The sequence below is a fragment of the Watersipora subatra genome, chromosome 1 (genome assembly GCF_963576615.1).
Source record: "Watersipora subatra chromosome 1, tzWatSuba1.1, whole genome shotgun sequence".
NCBI classification, from domain to species: Eukaryota; Metazoa; Bryozoa; class Gymnolaemata; order Cheilostomatida; family Watersiporidae; genus Watersipora; species Watersipora subatra.
Genome location: NC_088708.1, coordinates 25,517,662 through 25,537,558, shown reverse-complemented (window position 1 = coordinate 25,537,558; position 19,897 = coordinate 25,517,662). Strand labels below are relative to the sequence as shown.

At 36.0% G+C, this 19,897-nt stretch overlaps 1 protein-coding gene across 1 annotated transcript; it reads right to left on the bottom strand.

Moving 5' to 3' along the window:
* Positions 1 to 507: 507 nt before the first annotated feature.
* LOC137386066 (tetratricopeptide repeat protein 39B-like) lies at positions 508 to 19,235 on the bottom strand. Its single transcript, XM_068072737.1, has 16 exons — positions 19,101 to 19,235; positions 18,831 to 18,859; positions 14,021 to 14,125; positions 13,745 to 13,820; positions 12,372 to 12,504; positions 10,907 to 11,039; positions 9,242 to 9,341; positions 9,040 to 9,105; positions 7,607 to 7,718; positions 7,160 to 7,227; positions 5,522 to 5,829; positions 3,589 to 3,706; positions 2,696 to 2,807; positions 1,079 to 1,196; positions 801 to 917; positions 508 to 643 (listed from the first exon to the last, which is right to left on the bottom strand). The coding sequence occupies exons 1-16, from the start codon at positions 19,155 to 19,157 to the stop codon at positions 508 to 510; spliced, it is 1,788 nt and encodes a 595-aa protein (XP_067928838.1). The 5' UTR covers positions 19,158 to 19,235.
* Positions 19,236 to 19,897: the final 662 nt, after the last annotated feature.

Genomic DNA, 19,897 nt, shown 5'->3' with positions numbered 1-19,897 from the left:
GACAATGAGCAAAAACAACAGTGATTACATGGATTGACATAAAAATGCATCGCTTATGTCTGCCACGCACTTCGCTCTGTATCAGTATGAGCAAAATCATAACAGCCTAATAAAAAGTTTTCCTAGAATACCTTCCTACTTATAATCATTGCACTAGCAAAGTGAGCAAAATGCTTGCATGCAGAGCATAGCAAGCAGGTGTGAGCTTGCAGCTATCGCACTTATACCTCTTGGCCAGTGCAATTAAGGTTTTATTGAGACTTGCTTTTCTTTTTGTAGGTCATCACATTTTTGTGGAAAGAACTTTAGGTTTATAGCATTTTAATAGGATTATAGGACTTCGTGCTAAACTAGCTATTCTGAGCTACTGCATCACGCATACATGATATCAAAGAGAATCCCATAACCTAATCAAGTATTGTTTCCTAGGCGATTGCGATCACCTCTACTCGTCTTCAGGCAAACTCATACATTGTTCCGATGTCAAGGCTGGGGCAACAGATGTGTCTAAGCAGACCCACCATTACATCCACCTTCAGCTTTTGCACCAGCTAACTTCGCTTTCTTTGCTTGAATCTGCTTGTCGGCAGCGTGTATCTTAAAATGTAGCCGTGATTCCAAAGCATATCCTTTGAAATTGTTCCTGTAACGGATATAGTCGTGTATTACTTAAAAATGGTAGGGCTAAAAACATGTTAGTAGAGTAGTAAATATTTAACCCTGGTTATAATAGTAGCCCTGAGTTATGGAATATGTACTAACAACCGTAGCCCTGCTAGGAGGCTGTAGGAAATACCTACTTGGCAGACTCGAGCAGGTTCTCTGCATCCTTCAGCTCATTCATGTCAATATGCAATAGAGCTCGTTCTACCACAGCCCAGGGCACAAGATAAGTGTCAAACTTCAGTTCTTTTTGGCTGCAAAAGGAGATGAAACAAAGCAGTGATCTTCATTTCGTAGCTCAAACTAAAACAAATTTTTTCACAATCAATCGAAAAACTAATAATTTGGCTATCAACACATCATTGCTATTATTACCTTTACTGGTAGATGACCAACAATGACATACAATACTTACTGAGCAATGATCTCTTGAAAGCACATGTCTGCTTGAAAGCGCTGACCTCGTATCCCTAAACATACGCCCTTGAGAAGCAATGCTAGTGAGTAATTGTCATAATAGTATTGCAGTTTGTCTACAAAGACAGAATCATCAATATTGCAATAAAATATTCAGCTGGTGAATATTATAAGTAAAGTGTCTTTCACAGCCATTACTGTTACAGAATTGTTAGTGAGTATTGCTTCCGAATGATAAGTGTTGATCACCAAAGAGTGACTGTTCAGACTCAGACTGAAATACTAGGGAAACTTGTCGCCTAAACAATCTTTACAATTTTAGTTTGGACAGGCAGTTTGGACAAGCATTGTTAAATATAGTTGAACAATCCCGAGAGTTATTGACAGTTTTTGGTCAGGCTTTTACAAGGTGAAAAAGAAGACAATTCCCTGTTTAATATTTCGTTCCACAAGATAGACGACGGTTTAGAAGAGACTGTAATCTCCATAGCCTTGTTAGCTATAGACCTGGTCGGTAAGGTTGGGGACAGCTAGGTATCATTACATACATGAAAACAAGCATTTACAAATGAAGATATTCTATCTAGCGTATACAAAAAGCTTATTTATCAGTGTCATTTCTTAGCTAGCTTGCATGAGAACCTTTGAATAGGCGTCAAAACCGTGGACCTACAACAACTCTTGCACTAGCGTTAATGTTTGACAATAGGAATTTTTTTTACTAAATTAGACAAAAATCGTTTTACACAGATAGAAAGTAAATCTGGTGAAATGTAGCCAATACCCAATTTTAATCTTTTACAGTCAAACTTAAACACGCAGAATTAATTTATTCCAAGAATTACTTCGCATGCTAAAATCATACGTGAGACCAAAATTTCCTATAAGATACACTACATTTCATTTAATACGTTCCACAGCTCAAAAACCTACAAGAATGATGAATACTTCAAGCAATTAAACGTGACTATGTAAAACACTAAATAAAAAGCTAAATCAGAAAGTAGCAAGGAAATTAAAACAATTACCAAAGGTGATTTGTGTTGTTACTTTATACACATGAACGGACCTGTAGTCTCGGGGAAGCATTATATGTGAATGTAGCTATAGAAATGCACAGTGTAACTTAATCCAACTTAGACCAGTTTTAACGAACTTACCTTCCATATTTTTCGCAAGTTTTTGTTTTACTTTTAATTTCCACCAGCCCCTTAACCTTGAACTGCAAAGCTGTAATACTTTTAGAAATTCCAAGAATTGTATTTCTTCAAACATGTTTAGGTGATAAGTTTAGGGTCAACTGTATGTGATAACGAAGAAGCAAATTGGCTTGCTTTATATCATATATCAAAATGCAATAAAACAATTTTAAAGCAAGTTTGCTTCCCTCTTACGGTCAGCTAATATTGTTTGGAGTTGTCTACGCATTTCTGTGATTAAAATACTGAGATTACGTTTTGTAGACTTTCTGCAAACCGTGATATCCTTGCAAATGTGTTCTGCTGAGAACGCAATGTCATGCACATTGACTCACTGTTTGTAACAAACAGCTGTTGATGGGCAACTCTTACTAAAAATAGAAAACAACTCCATCAACACATCCAGACAAACATACCTTTACGTTGAAGAAGTTCGTTTATCGTGTTTTCTATTAGCTGACTGATAGGGTCGAGTAGCTTTGTATCTCTGCCAATGATTGCGAATCCATTCCAAACATATATCATCTCCTGAAAATCAGTACAACAACATGTGAAAATAAAAACAATCAGTGTTTAACTAAAAGAGTTAAGATGACAATTTACTTATTTTTAGAGATGAGTTCAATGAAATCATGAACACTGATTGTGCGAGAACCTTGAGTTATGTTGCTTGTGATTGGGTTTCATTTATGACTAGCAAATAAATCAAAAAATATGAAACCATTCAGTCTTCACGGCAATCAGTGAGTAGTTGTGAAAAATGGGCGTGTAGAATAAATATACTAGATGAATATTTTAAAATAAGGAGGTATATACATCCCATAGGAGACCATTACAATAATTATACATATTAATATCAATGTTCTAGAGGGGAGTCAGTACCAGCTATTAGCCAGCAGTTGACCACTATTAGCAAGTGGTTTGTAACATTGTCAACGCTCGAAGTTAGTGAATATTACACTTTCTGTAATCAGTCATTCACTCTTTCATTTGTAACTAACACTCACCAAGGTGTGCTATATATAAATATGGCTGCCACTGTACTGTGCTAAGAAATTTGAAAGCCAAGGCTGGAAACATGTAATTAGGTATTTCCATGAAAACCATGAGCAACATGCTTATTCATTGAGTACTTTTACTTTCACCCAAATACACATACTTCTATAAATTATAACCACATACTTGTACCATAATGGCCAAGACAACATACATACTACAGCGATTTATAAAGGAGACAATACAAGTATTTCTAGATCAAATCTCCAATCAAAATGCTTGTACAAGTTGCTAAGGTAAAACAACTTCCTACCAGAGCTGCCAGATTGAGCTGATTGTTTTGAGCCTTGTATAGCTTGACCTTCTTCAAGGCAAACTTTTCTATCGGTAGAGATTTGCCAGCGAACCGCTGTATGAGATTTGGCACCTGACTGCAAATCGCAACAAGACTATTATAGCACACATTTAGTTAGCTTCTAAGTGTGAATTAACTTCTAGTTATGGCAGATATTAGTATATAAAAAGCTAAACGATAAATGCGGTATATTTTGATTTTTGAGTGCATACGTTTACACTATAGCAGTTCTGAGCATTCCTTTGAGAAAGCATTTCAAAATGTTATAAAAACCATCTACGTGTATATTAAACCATCTACATGTATATTATACCATCTACATGTATATTAAACCATCTACGTGTATATTATACCATCTACGTGTATATTAAATGCCACTTTGTCATTGTGTCTGCTAGTTTGTGTAAACGCTATTCATTTTTATACTTTTGCCCGGTTTCACCCAAACGTCATACGCATATCTTCTGCGCCTTCTGCCAGGTTGCTAAAATATTTAATTTCAAAACTTCATCCGGTTCCTAAGAATCAGCCTCTTACACACCCACCTACGAGTTATCTGATCGGGCATGAAGGAAATCCAGGGCATTGCCGGGCTTACTGCTAGTTTAACATAAATACTACAGAACATCACTAAGAATCAGCCAGAACATTGTAACGACCAATCAGGATAACAGGATCCTTTGTGAAAGCCAATCAATACACAGCTCTAATAGTGGCGAGTCTCTTTGTTAATTTATTAAGATCAAATTCGTTATTTAGAAACCAAGAGTTAGCTTAATGGTAATTACTGTCGCATAATCAATGTTAATGATAGCATTTAATTTGCCAATAGCAAATGCTTAAAGTTACTTGCTGATAGCAATTAACTTGAAGAATTATCGAAATGCTAAATCCTTTAGCTCATCAGGCAAAACACCGGGTCAATTATATAAATGAGCTAGTGCTGGTGTAGGAATGCTTTGAAATTGCTGTTATAAAATTACAGCAGTGCTAACTAAATATATCTGCAAAGTAAACGCTAGCAAGAAAAACTAAAAGAAAAAAATACAAAATAGAATATAAATAAGGAATATGCCATAACATTGATATCAAATCTTGAGACTGGAGAGATGCCAACCTTTGTATGTAAATCACACTGAGTGCGCAGCATGTTCTCACGACCCGATAATTAACACGTTGAGTAGGAGAGACAACTCCCTACTGAACATTCGAGTTCATAAAAGACAAGCTTTCTTTTGTGGCAAAGAATACTCATCCTAGTACCTAGTCTGCTTGAACTGTGTGCAAAGCTGTTCATAATACCCAGAATTCCACCATGCGCTAAACTGTCAACAACATTTAGCAACGGTCAAAGTCCAAACATTCATCTTGTCAGCTTGTATTTATAAGAATAATGCCTTAATAATTTATAAGAATGTCTATTCCAGTGTAATAGTTTGGCTTATTTGTACATTTAAGAAAGCCATGGACTAGCACATACCCATTAAAACCAACAGCTTCCTCTTGGTATACTGCAACACACATACTCACAAAGGCCAACACCTAGGTATGACCTTGTCTGGTAACTACTATTCATTCTTTATCTTCATATTTCTATTTTTTAAATTTTAATCAAATCTTATTAACTTGCTATAATTAAAAATTATCATTATTATTATCAAAATTACTATGCTGTCAACTGCAGAAAACTAAGAAAAATTGGTAAATGAAACCGAAAATAATGCAAAAACAATTGTGCGTGATTTTACAATAAGGTTTCTAGTGTCAAACTGTGAAAACGTGTGAAAACTCGGAAGCATTTTAGGCAAATGAGTAGATGTCGACTATCACACACTGCACAATAATAAACAACACCGAAGATCCTGATCACTCTGAGGCAGATTTCTCATACCTGTACAAATCATCTACAGTCTTTCTTGTGCTTTCTTCGCCGTCACACAGAGCAAGAAAAGATGCCTTCAAGTAAGTGTAGGTTGCCTTGCTCCATTTGTTCTCCTCGGCCAGCCTCTCGGCGTACTTCATAGCCAGAAGCCAGTCACACTGATAGGCGTAGCACCACATGAGCTCCCAGTAACATATATGATGGAATTGTTTCCACTCCGCCTGACTGTCGACCGAGTCAAGAAAGCGGCTGATTCCCACGTCTATGTTCCCCTTGATCTGCTCTATTCTCCCATTGAAGAATAGAAACAGCGCACTCTGCAAAGCAACTAGATGGAATTACCAAAATAAATAAATACTGATTTATAAGTCATGTAGAGAGATGATCCCAACCAGATCCTCACCCTGTATTAACCATAACGTTTTCCTACTGGCTTATGTATTTTATATATACTTGCAGGTAAACTTACCAATACTTAGGACAAATTTTGAAAAAAATGAAGCCACCGATCATTTAAAACAAATCTTAATTACTAGCTGATAAGAAACTTGCCAAACAATTGATTAAAATATAAATTGCTTGTGATCAATTTTTAGACAAATATTTTGTTACAACCAATCAAAAGATGCTAACACCCAAATTCAACCCGAAGTAGAGTCATGACAATACGTTTAACGCTACAGGAAGTTGCTCCAAATTTGCAGTCGACTGAGTGAATGGGCAATGTGACTGAAAGTCACCATTGCCAGATGGTGACAATGGCAACATCTGAGTGTACAACATCCAATGAGCGACATCTAATGAGTGTACAACAAATGTACACATGAGTGTACATTTGTTGTACACAACACACTCATGTGTTGTGTACAACAAATGTAAAAAAAATCAAATATAAATTAGTTTTTTTCATTTTTAAGCTACGCTTATGGTAAATGTCTGTCATACAGATATGCCATTTTTTCTAAAATGTAATAGGGACAACTTCTAATATTCATGAAACATATAACCAGCTAAGCTTTAAAATTTAACGAATACTAGAAAGTTAAAAATTTGATAAATTGGTTGCATTAATTACTATTATAAAAGAGATTGATCACTCAATTGCAACAACATAGTGTTATCAGAAAACATTCAAATATAGCTCTACATCTCTGAACTCCGAATTGAGCAGAGATGATCGCTTTAAGCTGACAAAAATGAACGAAAAAATAACACACATTTGGCAGCAACGGACAAACTGTTCTTGGATATTTTTAAGCGGTTGACACAGAATTTAGCTAATATCTAATATCAGATGATTATTGGCAGTGTACACACTTCTCAACATATTGATTACTTTTCCAGTTCTACAATGAAATAATCAGCCACAACAATACAAGATTGAGACGATGAGTTGTAATAAGTGAAGTCTTACTCGTATACTCCATGTTCAACATGTCAAGAATGGAGTCAAAGGGGTGAAACAAGGAGGATACTTATAGCCTGGCTTCTTAACCTGATGATGTCAGACACGGCCAACAGTGATAAGTAATTGACATGGCAATATCGGGTCTCTCTCTCTCTCTAAGTACCATAAGCTACAGCTGCTTCCTCAATATTGGGTACCAATTTTAAACAAATAAAAATATATTATTGTTAGAAACTAACCTCTGGATAGGCCTCTATGCAGGGTTTAATTATCACACTGCAAGCGTCTATGTCTCCCTCTCCTGTCCCTGAGGAAAGAAACAGATATCTTGTAATACAACATTTCAACCTGGTGCATTTATAGTAGTAGCAGTCCAGGAGGTTGTGTTGCTACACTTGAGGCTAATTATCCCCTCCCTTTGGCCACATGTCCTTGTCAGCACACTGTACCAGCTTGTGCTTAGGATGCACTGGACAACTTCTTCAGTGTAAATGTCGCAGTTGTTTTCTCATGGAACTGACAATGATTTATGCACATGGTTGAGGTGACCCTGAGCTACATCTGGCCATGTAGGATAGCAAACACTATATGCTATAACCAGACCTCGATACTTAGACGTGATTCTATGTTTTTCCAGTTGCCTTTTTTTAATGTTCTGTGCATTTTAAACAATCCACAAAACTAACCAAGTATATAGGTGATGAGTGTGTTATAAGTGAGGAGTATTAGAGAGCAGAGGGGCCCTCGTAGTGACTTCAGATTGTCCGATCCAAGTCTGAGTTCCCTTAGCCCTACTCCCTACAAAAAATATTTTACTTGAACTTCCTTAAATGACAGGTATTAAGATAATACTAAAACAATGCAATATCTGCTTGCATTAAACTAAATATAAAGCAATAAAAATAATTTTTGTTCTTGTATTTGGTTTACTGTGGTTAGCAACAGCTTGCTTTCGGCATTGAATTAAGCTAACTATTCTGGAGAATAATGAAGCATCAGAGTTGGAACACAAACTTATTGCATGTTTCACCCACCCGATGGCAGTTAATGATAATTTAGTCGCAATGCATATTAATAGTCAGAAATATAAAATTCGCAATGAATATTCAGCAAAGCAGCTATTACAAAAAGAATAGAATACAATTGAGTTCATGAGGAGATGACTCTCATACAATGATTTATGATAGCCAGGATGTTACGGTGGTAGGGGGGAAAGTCTAAGAGTCTCAGACCATAACATATAGCTGTGCTAAATACCTATTTTGGACAAACTAGAATTATACATTATGCATGACGTAATGTATGAATTAGTTACAAAGGGTTATGTTGCGAGTAAAATTCTATGAACAAGTAGAAAACTTTTTACTATGAATTCCATTTCCTTGTAAATGTACTATTCGCGCATGTTGACTAATAGTGTTTGCGCATTACGGATAAACGCATACAATATTATTAACATCTCTTATTATCATATTCTGGATAAACATGACTGAAATATTGTAGTGCAGAGCTGCACTATTGCCCTAGTCATAACTAATGGTTATCACATGTAAAGGCTAGTTATCATGCTTAAAGACTGTCATATAGGTGTACAAAAATCACTCCATACAGAGCTCTCGCCCTCTTTTCCGGTTATAAGACTGCATCGTAAGTAACAGAGCACACAACCTCACACCTGCTACGAGCGCACAACCTCACACTTGCTACGAGCACACAACCTCACACTTGCTACGAGCATGCAACCTCACACCTGCTACAAGCACACAACCTCACACCTGCTTCGAGAACACAACCTCACACCGGCTACGAGCACACAACCTCACACCTGCTATGAGCACACAACCTCACACCTGCTACAAGCACACAAACTCACACCAGCTACAAGCCCACAAACTCACACCTACTACGAGCACACAACCTCACACCGGCTACGAGCACACAACCTCACACCTGCTATGAGCACACAACCTCACACCTGCTACAAGCACACAAACTCACACCAGCTACAAGCCCACAAACTCACACCCACTACGAGCACACAAACTCACACCAGCTATGAGCTCAAAAACTCACACCTGCTGCCAGCTGATTCAATCTTATTGTCAGCTTATAAACTCACCCGGTTACCAGAAAAGCCAACAAATTCCAAGAGCTTCAGGACTCTATTAGGCAATTGTGAAATCATCTACAAAACATGACTCAAACTGAATATCATAAACACTTCAAAATACTGGTTCTAAATCTCCAAAGTGATTGTTCAGAGGTATGCACACAGGTTGCCCACCTGTAGACATCAATTCTCTATAATGCATTCAACTTACGAGATTGAAAGTGCCGATTCCCATTCTGACTCCACTGACAAAATGCTCATAGCCAATCAGATTGCTCTTATTCCTACACTCTACCATCTTCTGACATTCTCTACAGGTATGGAGCATAGGTGAATGACACTCTCTACAGGTATGGAGCATAGATGAATGACACTCTCTACAGGTATGGAGCATAGATGAATGACACTCTCTACAGGTATGGAGCATAGATAAATGACACTCTCTACAGGTATGGAGCATAGATGAAGACCAATATTACAGGAGAATGAGACCTGAGCAGCCTGCTACCCTGGCTATATAAAAACAGCTTATTTACCTTCATGGTGCCCTCAGATTCTTTAACGTACTTCTCTGGGGTACACGTGAAAAATACTTATAGTTGAGGGAAGTACATAATGAACAATCGTTCAGGCCTACACACATCCTTAAATAATATGTAATGTACCCAGTAATTACTCTATAGATTAGAAGATGACGTACAAATTCACTAGAATCACTTTTTGTATTCATCAAAAACTTAACTATTTAGCCAGCAGCCAATTATTGTAGCCTATAAGCATTAATTATTTATGAAGATATCGTGTAGCGGTTTGTAATGCCTTAAGAGGTGTACACCTACGCACTGCCAACCAGGCCTACACGGTTAAGTTATCTGCGTATCATCGTGCACTCCACACACTGCAAGACGACAAATCTATAATTCTGAAGAGGTCAGTGATTAGAATCCAAACTCATTTCCTGTACTTGATAAGCATACCCCTACTAGCAGGAAATGGGAAAGCACAGTAGTAGTGATAAAATGACTACACCGTGTTTTACAGTTAATAACATCCAGCCTTAACACTCATCTTGGAGCAACTGATGTAGGAGATACCACTCAAGGAACTGTGGGTATATATTATGAACAGGAGTAAGAATATTGTACATGCATACGGGCAATGTGTAAATGTAATCGTACAGGCAAGTAGGCCATGTAAGTATTGTGTTTAAATTACAGGTAAATACATTACATATTGCTAGTACATGTTTACAGTACAGGCAAGTAAAGTACACAGGTAATGCTTATACTTAACGCACACAGACAATGCGTCTACGTTATATGCTGGTGGCACTAACGTAATAAGCACTCGTAACACATAAAAGCTAGCATACACAGGTAATGCATATGCGTAATATACACAAGTAATGCATATGCGTAACATACACAAGTAATGCAGTAACATACAGAAGTACTTACATTCGAGTAACATAGAGAAGTACTTACATATGAGTAACATACACAAGTAATACATACGAGTAACATACACAAGTAATACATATGAGTAACATACACAAGTAATACATACGAGTAACATACACAAGTAATACATATGAGTAATATACACAAGTAATCCATATGAGTAACATACACAAGTAATGCATATGAGTAATATACACAAGTAATGCCTATGAGTAATATACACAAGTAATGCCTATGAGTGATATACACAAGTAATGCCTATGAGTAATATACGCAAGTAATGCCTATGAGTAATATACACAATGCCTATGCGTAACATACACAGATAACCCGCATGGTTATATCCATAGGTAATACACACATATCATAATACAGGTAATATCTACCCTAGAGTAACAGTAGATAGCAAATCTTACTTGTACGATTGATAACAAGTTTTGATCTTAAGAGCTCCCTTGATGAAACTCATCAGGTTTTCATCCTGCACAAAGCTGAGCATAGCCCTTAGCAGGAGACACTCAGCGAAGACCAGCTCTGCGTGCACTTCAACTGAAAGCGTGGAGATAATTACTATTAATAATCACTTTTCTTACAGCCACAAACATACTTTATACACTAGCTAAGTGAGGGCCTCCTAACAGCTAAAAAACCATCAAAGACACTCATAGAAAAGGGTTTATAGCAACTATAAATAATCAAATATTCGACTTGCCAAATACTATGTTTTACCTTGTGTGATGGCCGCAATCAGTGCTGCCTTTTTAATGAACCCAGATTGATGCAAACATCAGGAGCGGCATCTGTGAGCTTGAATATAAATCTGTTATTGTTATGAAAGTCCAATTTTATTTATTGATGTACTATTCTAAACCAGTGAAACCAATTAACGAAAGCAAAATTTTAAAAAACCGGGTGTTATAAGTGATTATATGTTTTCAGAAAACAATTTAATTCTGTATGTCTATGCTGACTAGCAGCATTATTAGACAATCAAACCTGGAAGTAAAGGTTTGTTTCATTTACAGTCATACCTCGACATATGAGTGCCTCGACATGCAAGAAAATCGAGATACGAACAGAATTTTGAGCAAGTCTCATCTTTGAGATACAAACATACGAGTATGGTTCTCGATGGCCACTATATATGACCAAGTATGCAAGAGGCCGCTTTAGAGGACAGCATCGCTCGGTCGTTCTCTTCGAATCAATTTGAAAAAGTTTTTAAAAGGTTGGCTACAAGTTATAGTGAAAGCGAGGCAAAAAGCGCCAAACCAGAAACAATAAAAAAATTAAGACGACAAAATTAAAGTAAGTTTAGTATAAGATTGAAATTTAACTTTAAGCGTGTAAAATTCATTTAAGTTAAATTCCAAGTTTCCGTTAGATAGCGTCAAAAAAGTTGAGTGTATCGAATGTATTGTTGTCAAGTCTCTCAGATTGCCGTTAGCCACTTCATCTGTCCCTAAGGTAAAAACTTACCGTAATGTACATAGTAATGTTACATTTTATTGCAGATTTTAACAAATAAGTATTTGTTACTTTGTTAGGTACTAAATTACAACAGTTAAAAACACGTTTTTCCAATGTAATATCCTGTTTTATGTGTTTTTTTCATGGTATGCTAACAGATTAATTTGTATTTAGTTTTTTATATAAGAAATAATGCCTTGAGAAACTAGTAAATTGACATAGTCCCAGAACACATTAAGCTTATATGTCGAAGTATGACTGTATTATAACTTTAGTTGGAGGTAAATATTTATGCTGAAAGCACTAAACCTATCAATATAGATGGGGAGTTTGAAACCTATAAAAGACATGTATAGACCGATATTCTAAAGCCCCCTCTAGATATGCATAGAGTGAATGTCTAAAGCCTACCATCAGTATAGAGTGAGTAATCTATCTTTTGAGAGATCTGTTTGAGTGATTGCATCATGCTGTGTTTCTTACGGAGGGAACTCGCCAGATTGATGGACTTTTTTGTTGACACAATAGCTGCATCGATGTCAGGCTGCAATGTCAATGTGAAACATTACTAGAGTCTGCCAGAAATAAAATATCAACTCCACATAAAATCTGGCTAAAATGAGACACTCACACTCATACAACACGTATACAACACGTATACAACACGTATACAACACGTATACAACACGCATACAACGTACGCACAACCCACGCACGCACACACTTGTGACAATGTAGTCAGATGAAAAATTATGACAGGTAGATACATCCATGTTTGTTTCATTTTTAATACCTCAAATGATTAGCCAAGTAATTAACACACCTTAACCTATTGCTAGGCAGAGACTACAAACTTTAATAGCAAATAATATGTAATAATTTCTTATCTGTTTTTCGACAGATAATGATTTATTAACAAGAATAAAAACAATAATTGAATAAATGAATAATGATTCGCTAGATATTACTAAAGATTGAGGTATGACTAACATGATATAATTGATATCTGAACTACTAATTTTAATATAATAATTTATAGTCCCTTATTTATTGCTGCTGAAGAAGGGGGGGGGGGGTACGACCGTCCCTTATAAAGACAAAGGAAAGACACCATGGGAACCACTAATAAATAATTTGTAAATTATTCCATATTTTATACCAAAGTACTTATAAAGCAGCCAATACCAAAACACTGTTCACTAATAGTAAATCTGCTTGCAATTGTATGTCCTCTCGCACCACAAAAATGGGAGAAACCTGCAGTTATAAATAAACTCCCTAAATAGCACTAAAATACGGCGGCGTGTTATTATTTGTGCAAAGGGTAACACTGATGCTATGAAAAGCCTTGGAATATTGCATGAAATTCAAGATTGATTAATGAAAAACAATTTTATAATAATTATGATAATTTTCATAGGTTGAACTTCAGTATTTTACCACTGAAAATGCCCTGCGACAGCAGCAAATGCCCTGCGACAGCAGTACGACCCAACAGTTATTCTAAATCCGTAAAGGTTTACTTCCAACAAAATTCACATTACATTTATTTGGTATCTAATCTACGGCGTTTTCGTGATGGCGGAGATTTACTGTTCTTTTTTTTAGCTTTTTAGAGCTTGTAATCACATTTCTACATATTTTGCACCTACGACACAGCAGAGTAAGACATGGTGAATCTTTTGATACCAAATAACTGTAATGTGAAGTTTGTTGCAAGTCCACCTTTAAAGGCTGATATCATCATTGGTCACATATCATATTATAGTACTGCAACAACATACCTTCTCAAAGCTGAGCATCGCCTGCATATAGAGCAGTGTGGTGTGTGCCAGAGAATGATACATACTACTTTCCGACCTAAAACAGTAAGCCCTTCTACATGACAAGTACCGCTTCAGATTCCACACAACCAATAATGATTGCTAAAAGAACTGCAACAAATGGCTAGAGTGCTTCGGTGTAACAATTCTACCTCAACTATGCAAGGCGAGAACAGGTTGCACTGCTGAAATAGAACTCATCTAAAAGGGTAGAAGGCAAGCTAGAGTATCACCTACCATGGTGCCATCCTTCTAATAGCTTCTTCAAACTTGTTATTGAGGAAGAGGTTGAGGGCAGTCTGGGCGTCACAGATAGACATAGACAGATCCATCCCTTCTGTCCTGTAAGACACCACTAAATGTGCTTACAGCGGCTTACACAGCGCACCTTTAGGAAACCAGCCACACCATACTTACCCATAACTCGAGGACATCAGAGGAGTACTGACAGCATCCATAAATGCTCAGTGTGCTCTTGGCTACAGTCTCAGCTCATAAACCTAATGACTACAAACCGACGAATGCTGTCATAGTCAGCATTAGAAAACAGAAGCTAGACCGACTGGGAGTACTGTAATCCTCAGTAGAATGAAACACCTCAAAAGAGTATTCCTAGAGAGAATGCACGTGTACTTACCAATAGTAGCCTAATCAAAGGGTTACGTGTGAAGGCAGAGCATGACAATCATTACTAAATTAGATACCATGTAAGCAATCAATTTCTTCCTAATACTAGAGTAGGTGTCCAGTACCAGCACACGGTAGATGAAAGCAAGGCTTATTCGATTATAACTCACAGATTGGCACAGAAATACTGCTATATATAAAGCCACCAAGCAGTTTGTTCCAAAGTCAAATGATGTTAGTCTTTGGACAAACCTAAATATCTCTATACGAGGTATATACTGGTATACGCATACCTCTACGGATTGTGAACCAGACGCCCTTTCAAGCAGCAGAACTACCTATTGGTATTAGCAGCATAATGGCAGCTAACACGTAAATCAATAGATAGAAGCACGGAATAGATAAAAGCGCTATATAACACTATAAAATAGACAAAAGCAATAAATAGCTTCAGAATAAATTAAATTTTGATAGAACAATATAACTTGCACAGATTACTGATGGGAATTATTGGAACTTGGCAGTGAAGGTCTAGAATCAAATGCTGAGAATCAGTGTGAGCTTGTTATAGAATCAATACTCCGCGTGTGACATGTTGGCATGTGGATTCCCTTCGTTAAAAAGGCATTTGCGAAAATTGTATGAAAGCAGATAGTAATTTGCTACAGAATGTATATTAAATACAAGAGATTAATGAGGAAATGCAATTGACTTGTGACTCATGAAATACTTTACGAACTTCTGATATACTTTGGAGTACTAGTCTCTCAAGTACAACACTGACTTACTGCAAAGTATTAGTCTCTCAAGTACAGCACTGACTTACTATGGAGTACTAGTCTCTCAAGTACAACACTGACTTACTGCAAAGTACTAGTCTCTCAAGTAGAGCACTGACTTACTATGGAGTACTAGTCTCTCAAGTACAGCACTGACTTACTGTGGAGTACTAGTCTCTCAAATACAGCAACAGAAAGTGTACCGTTATTACACTCCATTGTTTATTATCAAAATTTTAAGCCAATCAGATTTACAGGGATGTCCATTGTCAAAAAGGAAACCATTTTGTTCCACCTCTGCAACATATATGCAGCGCTGAAAACATTCTGTTGACTATGAGATGAACATATGCCTGAGAAGTTCATGAATGCTCTATCAACTTCCAAACTAGCAAATTACTAAATGTGTAAAATTTGTTTGTATAATTACACAAAAATGTTAATATTATTTTATAAAAGTTGCACGCAGCTCAAGTGCATGCACGGCAGTCTTTTAAAAAACTGATGTCCACATTCAGCATATTTAGAAACTCGGTGAAAAATATGTCTCGGAAGATCATGAATGCTTTTTACCCTTTTCTAAAATATGGAATGTCTAATAAAAACCCTATCCCTAGGTTTGCATAAGTCAACGTAGAGACAACAAACAATTCCAAAACATTTTAGTTTGAGGAATATTGCTGAATCTAGCCAGTTTCAAAGCTACTATTACTGCGGTTATAGAGAAAATACTAGTAATGCTAACTGCCAAAAGTTTGTATAATTATTCTTTCCAAAACTGCAGCACAAGTAGAAGAGTAATTCTGTCTAACATATTATTGAATAGTCTTCAAAGGCTCTTGGAGGAGTTTCACGGGTAACTTGAGGTTTTCTGCTCCAGTCTGTTTGAAAAGATGTATGCTTTTCATGAGGCTGAATGGTTTGATTTATTGTGCATACGTATGTGCTACGATAAGACATCACAAGCTTGCAAAGGTTATTTTCTGCAGCGATGCCTACTAGTACAATCGGGTATTGATTGTAGCCACCAGGGTGACTCTCCCAACAATATGTTCATTGCATGAAATTATTAGATTAAATGTAAAATCTATAACAGTGAGTAAACAACACATATTCCTATAGTATACATCTTACATCTATAAATCTCAATGTTTGTGTGTCTTTTGTTGGTCTGTCATCCCTGTGTCCAGTTATAACAATTAAAACCTAGAAATGAAAAATACGCGAGACTACAAACTTGCGCCCCTAACCACTAAGCCAAGCCCTTCTTATCATTCTTAATTATCTTATCTACATGTATCTTTCTTCCGATTGCAGATTACCAGCTAAATATGTACTCTTTATTATTTATTAATATTACTATTTTAAAAGCAATTTTATTTTTTTAAAGCTTTTCGGTTTTTTTAGTTAAAACTTTGAATGCAGCACTATAAAAATAATTAGTCACTGTATCAAGCTAATAGTAGCTCCTTGTTTAATTAAGGCGGTCTTGATACTTTGACGTATATGGAAAACAATTTACATTTACGATGGTATATGAACAGCGATTTTATGGGTAAATGTTCTGCTTAGCGAGCCAAACTTACGCGCCCCGTTTGTGCAAAATGCAACGCATAAAAGTTTGGTTCTGCTAAAAAATTGTTTGGACGCTAAGGTCGACTAGTTCAGCAGTGCAGAAATAAAGTTGAGGTCAGAAAACATTGTGAAAGGTATTGGGCAGCCAGAAGAAAATGTTCGTTCCAAACAAAAGCAACAATCAGAACGCAACTGGCCAAGCAAATGATGCAAAAAATTTTGTTTCAAAAATGTTAAATGTTATTTCTGAATGCATTATAAGTATCGTTCGTTTGTGTCACTTGGTCTTGAATAACGTATATTTGTAGCATTTGATAGATTATTATTATTATACAACTTATAAATTTGCAGATTTATAGCATATTATTAGATAGCATCCTTATAGTTATCTTAACTCGGCTTACAAACAATGTATCAACACTCATAACTCCTCCTCTATTACACAAAAAGCCAGTGTTGACTGCAAACTGTAGCAAACATACTAATGAATGCAATGAGCTTTTATGCAACATCGTTAAATGTAGTTATAAAATAAAAATATGCCTTCAAATTTAGAACGCAATAAAAAAATTGAAAGCTCCAACAGATTGAACAGCAGGGCACAAGTTATAAGATCATCACAGATTAATTGCAAGCAATAAATGTCAACTGGTAGAGACATGTATCAGCTTCCTCATTCATATTTATTTAGAGATCTATGGAAAATTGGAGGTAAGTTAGAAATTTATTGCATCCAAAAAGGTTAATGTTGCTCTGCCTGAAGGAAAGTGCAAACTATAGGCGACATTCGCTTCAGTCTTCCCAAAGTTTGATCTAAATTTATCTTCCCAAAGTTCTGACAAACTATTTGAAAAACACAACGCCAGCCTTTATTTGAATGCGACCTCTATTTGACCGCCATTGTAGAAGGGTTGAAAAATAGAGCGTCATGGCGTTCAACTAGAGGTTTTACGGTAATAATGGCATCAATTATAACGAAGAGCATTAAGATGAAAAAAGCAAAGGACATAACAGCATCCAACCTGTTCAGACCTGCTATAGAAGCTCAAATAGAATCATTTATAATGAAGCTGAGAGATAAATTCACACGTAATGGCAAGACACGACTCCATCAGATCATGCATGTAATAAAACAATCAAGAGCTAAATCAATATTGAAAGAAAACAATTGTGTTAATTTTCGCGTGTGAGACATAGAATGCAGGATTGTAATAAGTGTGCGAAATCAATTCTACTTATCTTGCAATTGCTCATCATCAAGTGTTAGAATATATCACTAGTTTATGTATCAGACAAACTGACTCTACTAGTTGCGTGCTCACTACTTGCTGCTGACTGAAGGAGGAAGAGAACACATTATGATAATGATATAATGTATTAGGGCCGATTAAGTAACTGCTATGACATATACAATCACTCTGATGAAAAAGGGAGACATAGTTCATAATGCTCAAAGAAATAAATAAAACAATTAAAGTCATTTAGAGAAAGTTTGACCACAAATTTTATGGGAAATATTGCATTTGTTAAGTTCTAGATAGCAATAGGTACCAGAATGGTACATATCAAATGGAAGTCACACACAATACTAGTTCATAGTCAGAGCTCCATTCTCCAAGCACACCTGTACCACACTATCAGTAGAGTACTTCATGTTGATTAGGTAAGTGAGTATAAGGATACTGTACAACACTGTCAGTAGAGTACTCCATGTTGATTAGGTAAGTGAGTATAAGGATACTGTATAACACTGTCAGTAGAGTACTCCACGTTGATTAGGTAAGTGAGTATAAGGATACTGTATAACACTGTCAGTAGGGTACTGACTACATGCTGACTAAGTATATGTAGGTAAATGAGTGAAAATATGCTAGATAATACGGCTATACCTCCTTGGACTAACTTGCCATACATGCACCAAGATACATACAATTTAGTGACAGTTTTAAAAATATTTGATTTCCAACACTCTACATTTGACTTTGAATATTTATATAATAGCAGACTTCATTAAGGTGTAAGACAACGGATTAAAATCAACCGCTACTAGTAGATAAACAACTAACCTCACTGTGTCCTCTGCATCCTCAAATATCTACAAATGACCAGCATAAGTATTAAATAATAAGAGACTTTAAGAGAAGTAACAACCTTTTGTATGTAATTCGGTTGAAGACAAAAGATCTGAAACTGATACCGACATTTTCTTCATATAAAGAACTTTCTAGATAGCTCTAAGACATAGTAGATGCAAAAAGCAGATTCTCTGTAAAATTTGAATTATGAATAGTCCATGCAAAATTAATGTGAGATGATATAACATAAATGGTCTTTACCTCCTCATCCTCTGCATCATCCACAAGATCAGCTTTCGTATTCAAACTGCTAGCCATTAGGCAGTTCTTTCCTATGTCCTACTACAATTACAAATCTCCGACTGATTGCTTTGAACAAATTAGCGTCAAGCTTTTTTCATCAACATGTTTTTATTTTAAACTGGAGCCAAAAATCTGAAAGCGACAAGAGTAGAAACTGACTGAGAGCCATAGATTAGTCACAAAAGTGTTGTCAAGCTTCAACAGATGTAACGTATAGATAGGAAAATGGCAATGAAGATTTACTATGCATTGAGCTAGAATGGGTAATTAGTGATCAGAATTTGAGTAGCAGAGATTTTAATTAAGTATTAATATCAGATTTGAGAGTATATCGATGAGTATATAATGAACCAGGCATAGCCATATAACAACAGGGCTATCTATTTTATATTTTAAAGGAAACGGCATAATACTGAAAAGTTATAGAAAACCGCATTAAAGAATATAATGTATTATTAGCTTGAGGTTGCCAAGTCAATTACATAGACTGAAGATTTTTTGTAAGTTGTTGAGCTCTGCATGTTGTAATAAAATATCCTATGACAACATCTCATATATATACAACCACAACTTCCGCATGTACATACATGCATTTAAGAGCTTTAGAATTTGTGTATTCTAAATATTAACAAAATTATCTTCAACTAAAACCAAAAAATATTCCTAATAGCCATGATATAGCCTATTACTTAAATAAAAATGATGCCACGAAAAAATTGACCCGATGATAACTTTGGAAAATATTTTCGTCTTAT

Excerpts from the sequence above, each read along its gene's own strand:
- LOC137386066 (XM_068072737.1), bottom strand. The coding sequence starts at position 19,157 with ATGGCTAGCAGTTTGAATACGAAAGCTGATCTTGTGGATGATGCAGAG. Across the intron at positions 18,860-19,100 it reads ATGATGCAGAGGATGAGGAG|ATATTTGAGGATGCAGAGGA; the intron begins GTAAAGACCATT and ends GGTCATTTGTAG. Across the intron at positions 13,821-14,020 it reads ATTAGAAGGATGGCACCATG|GTCGGAAAGTAGTATGTATC; the intron begins GTAGGTGATACT and ends TTACTGTTTTAG.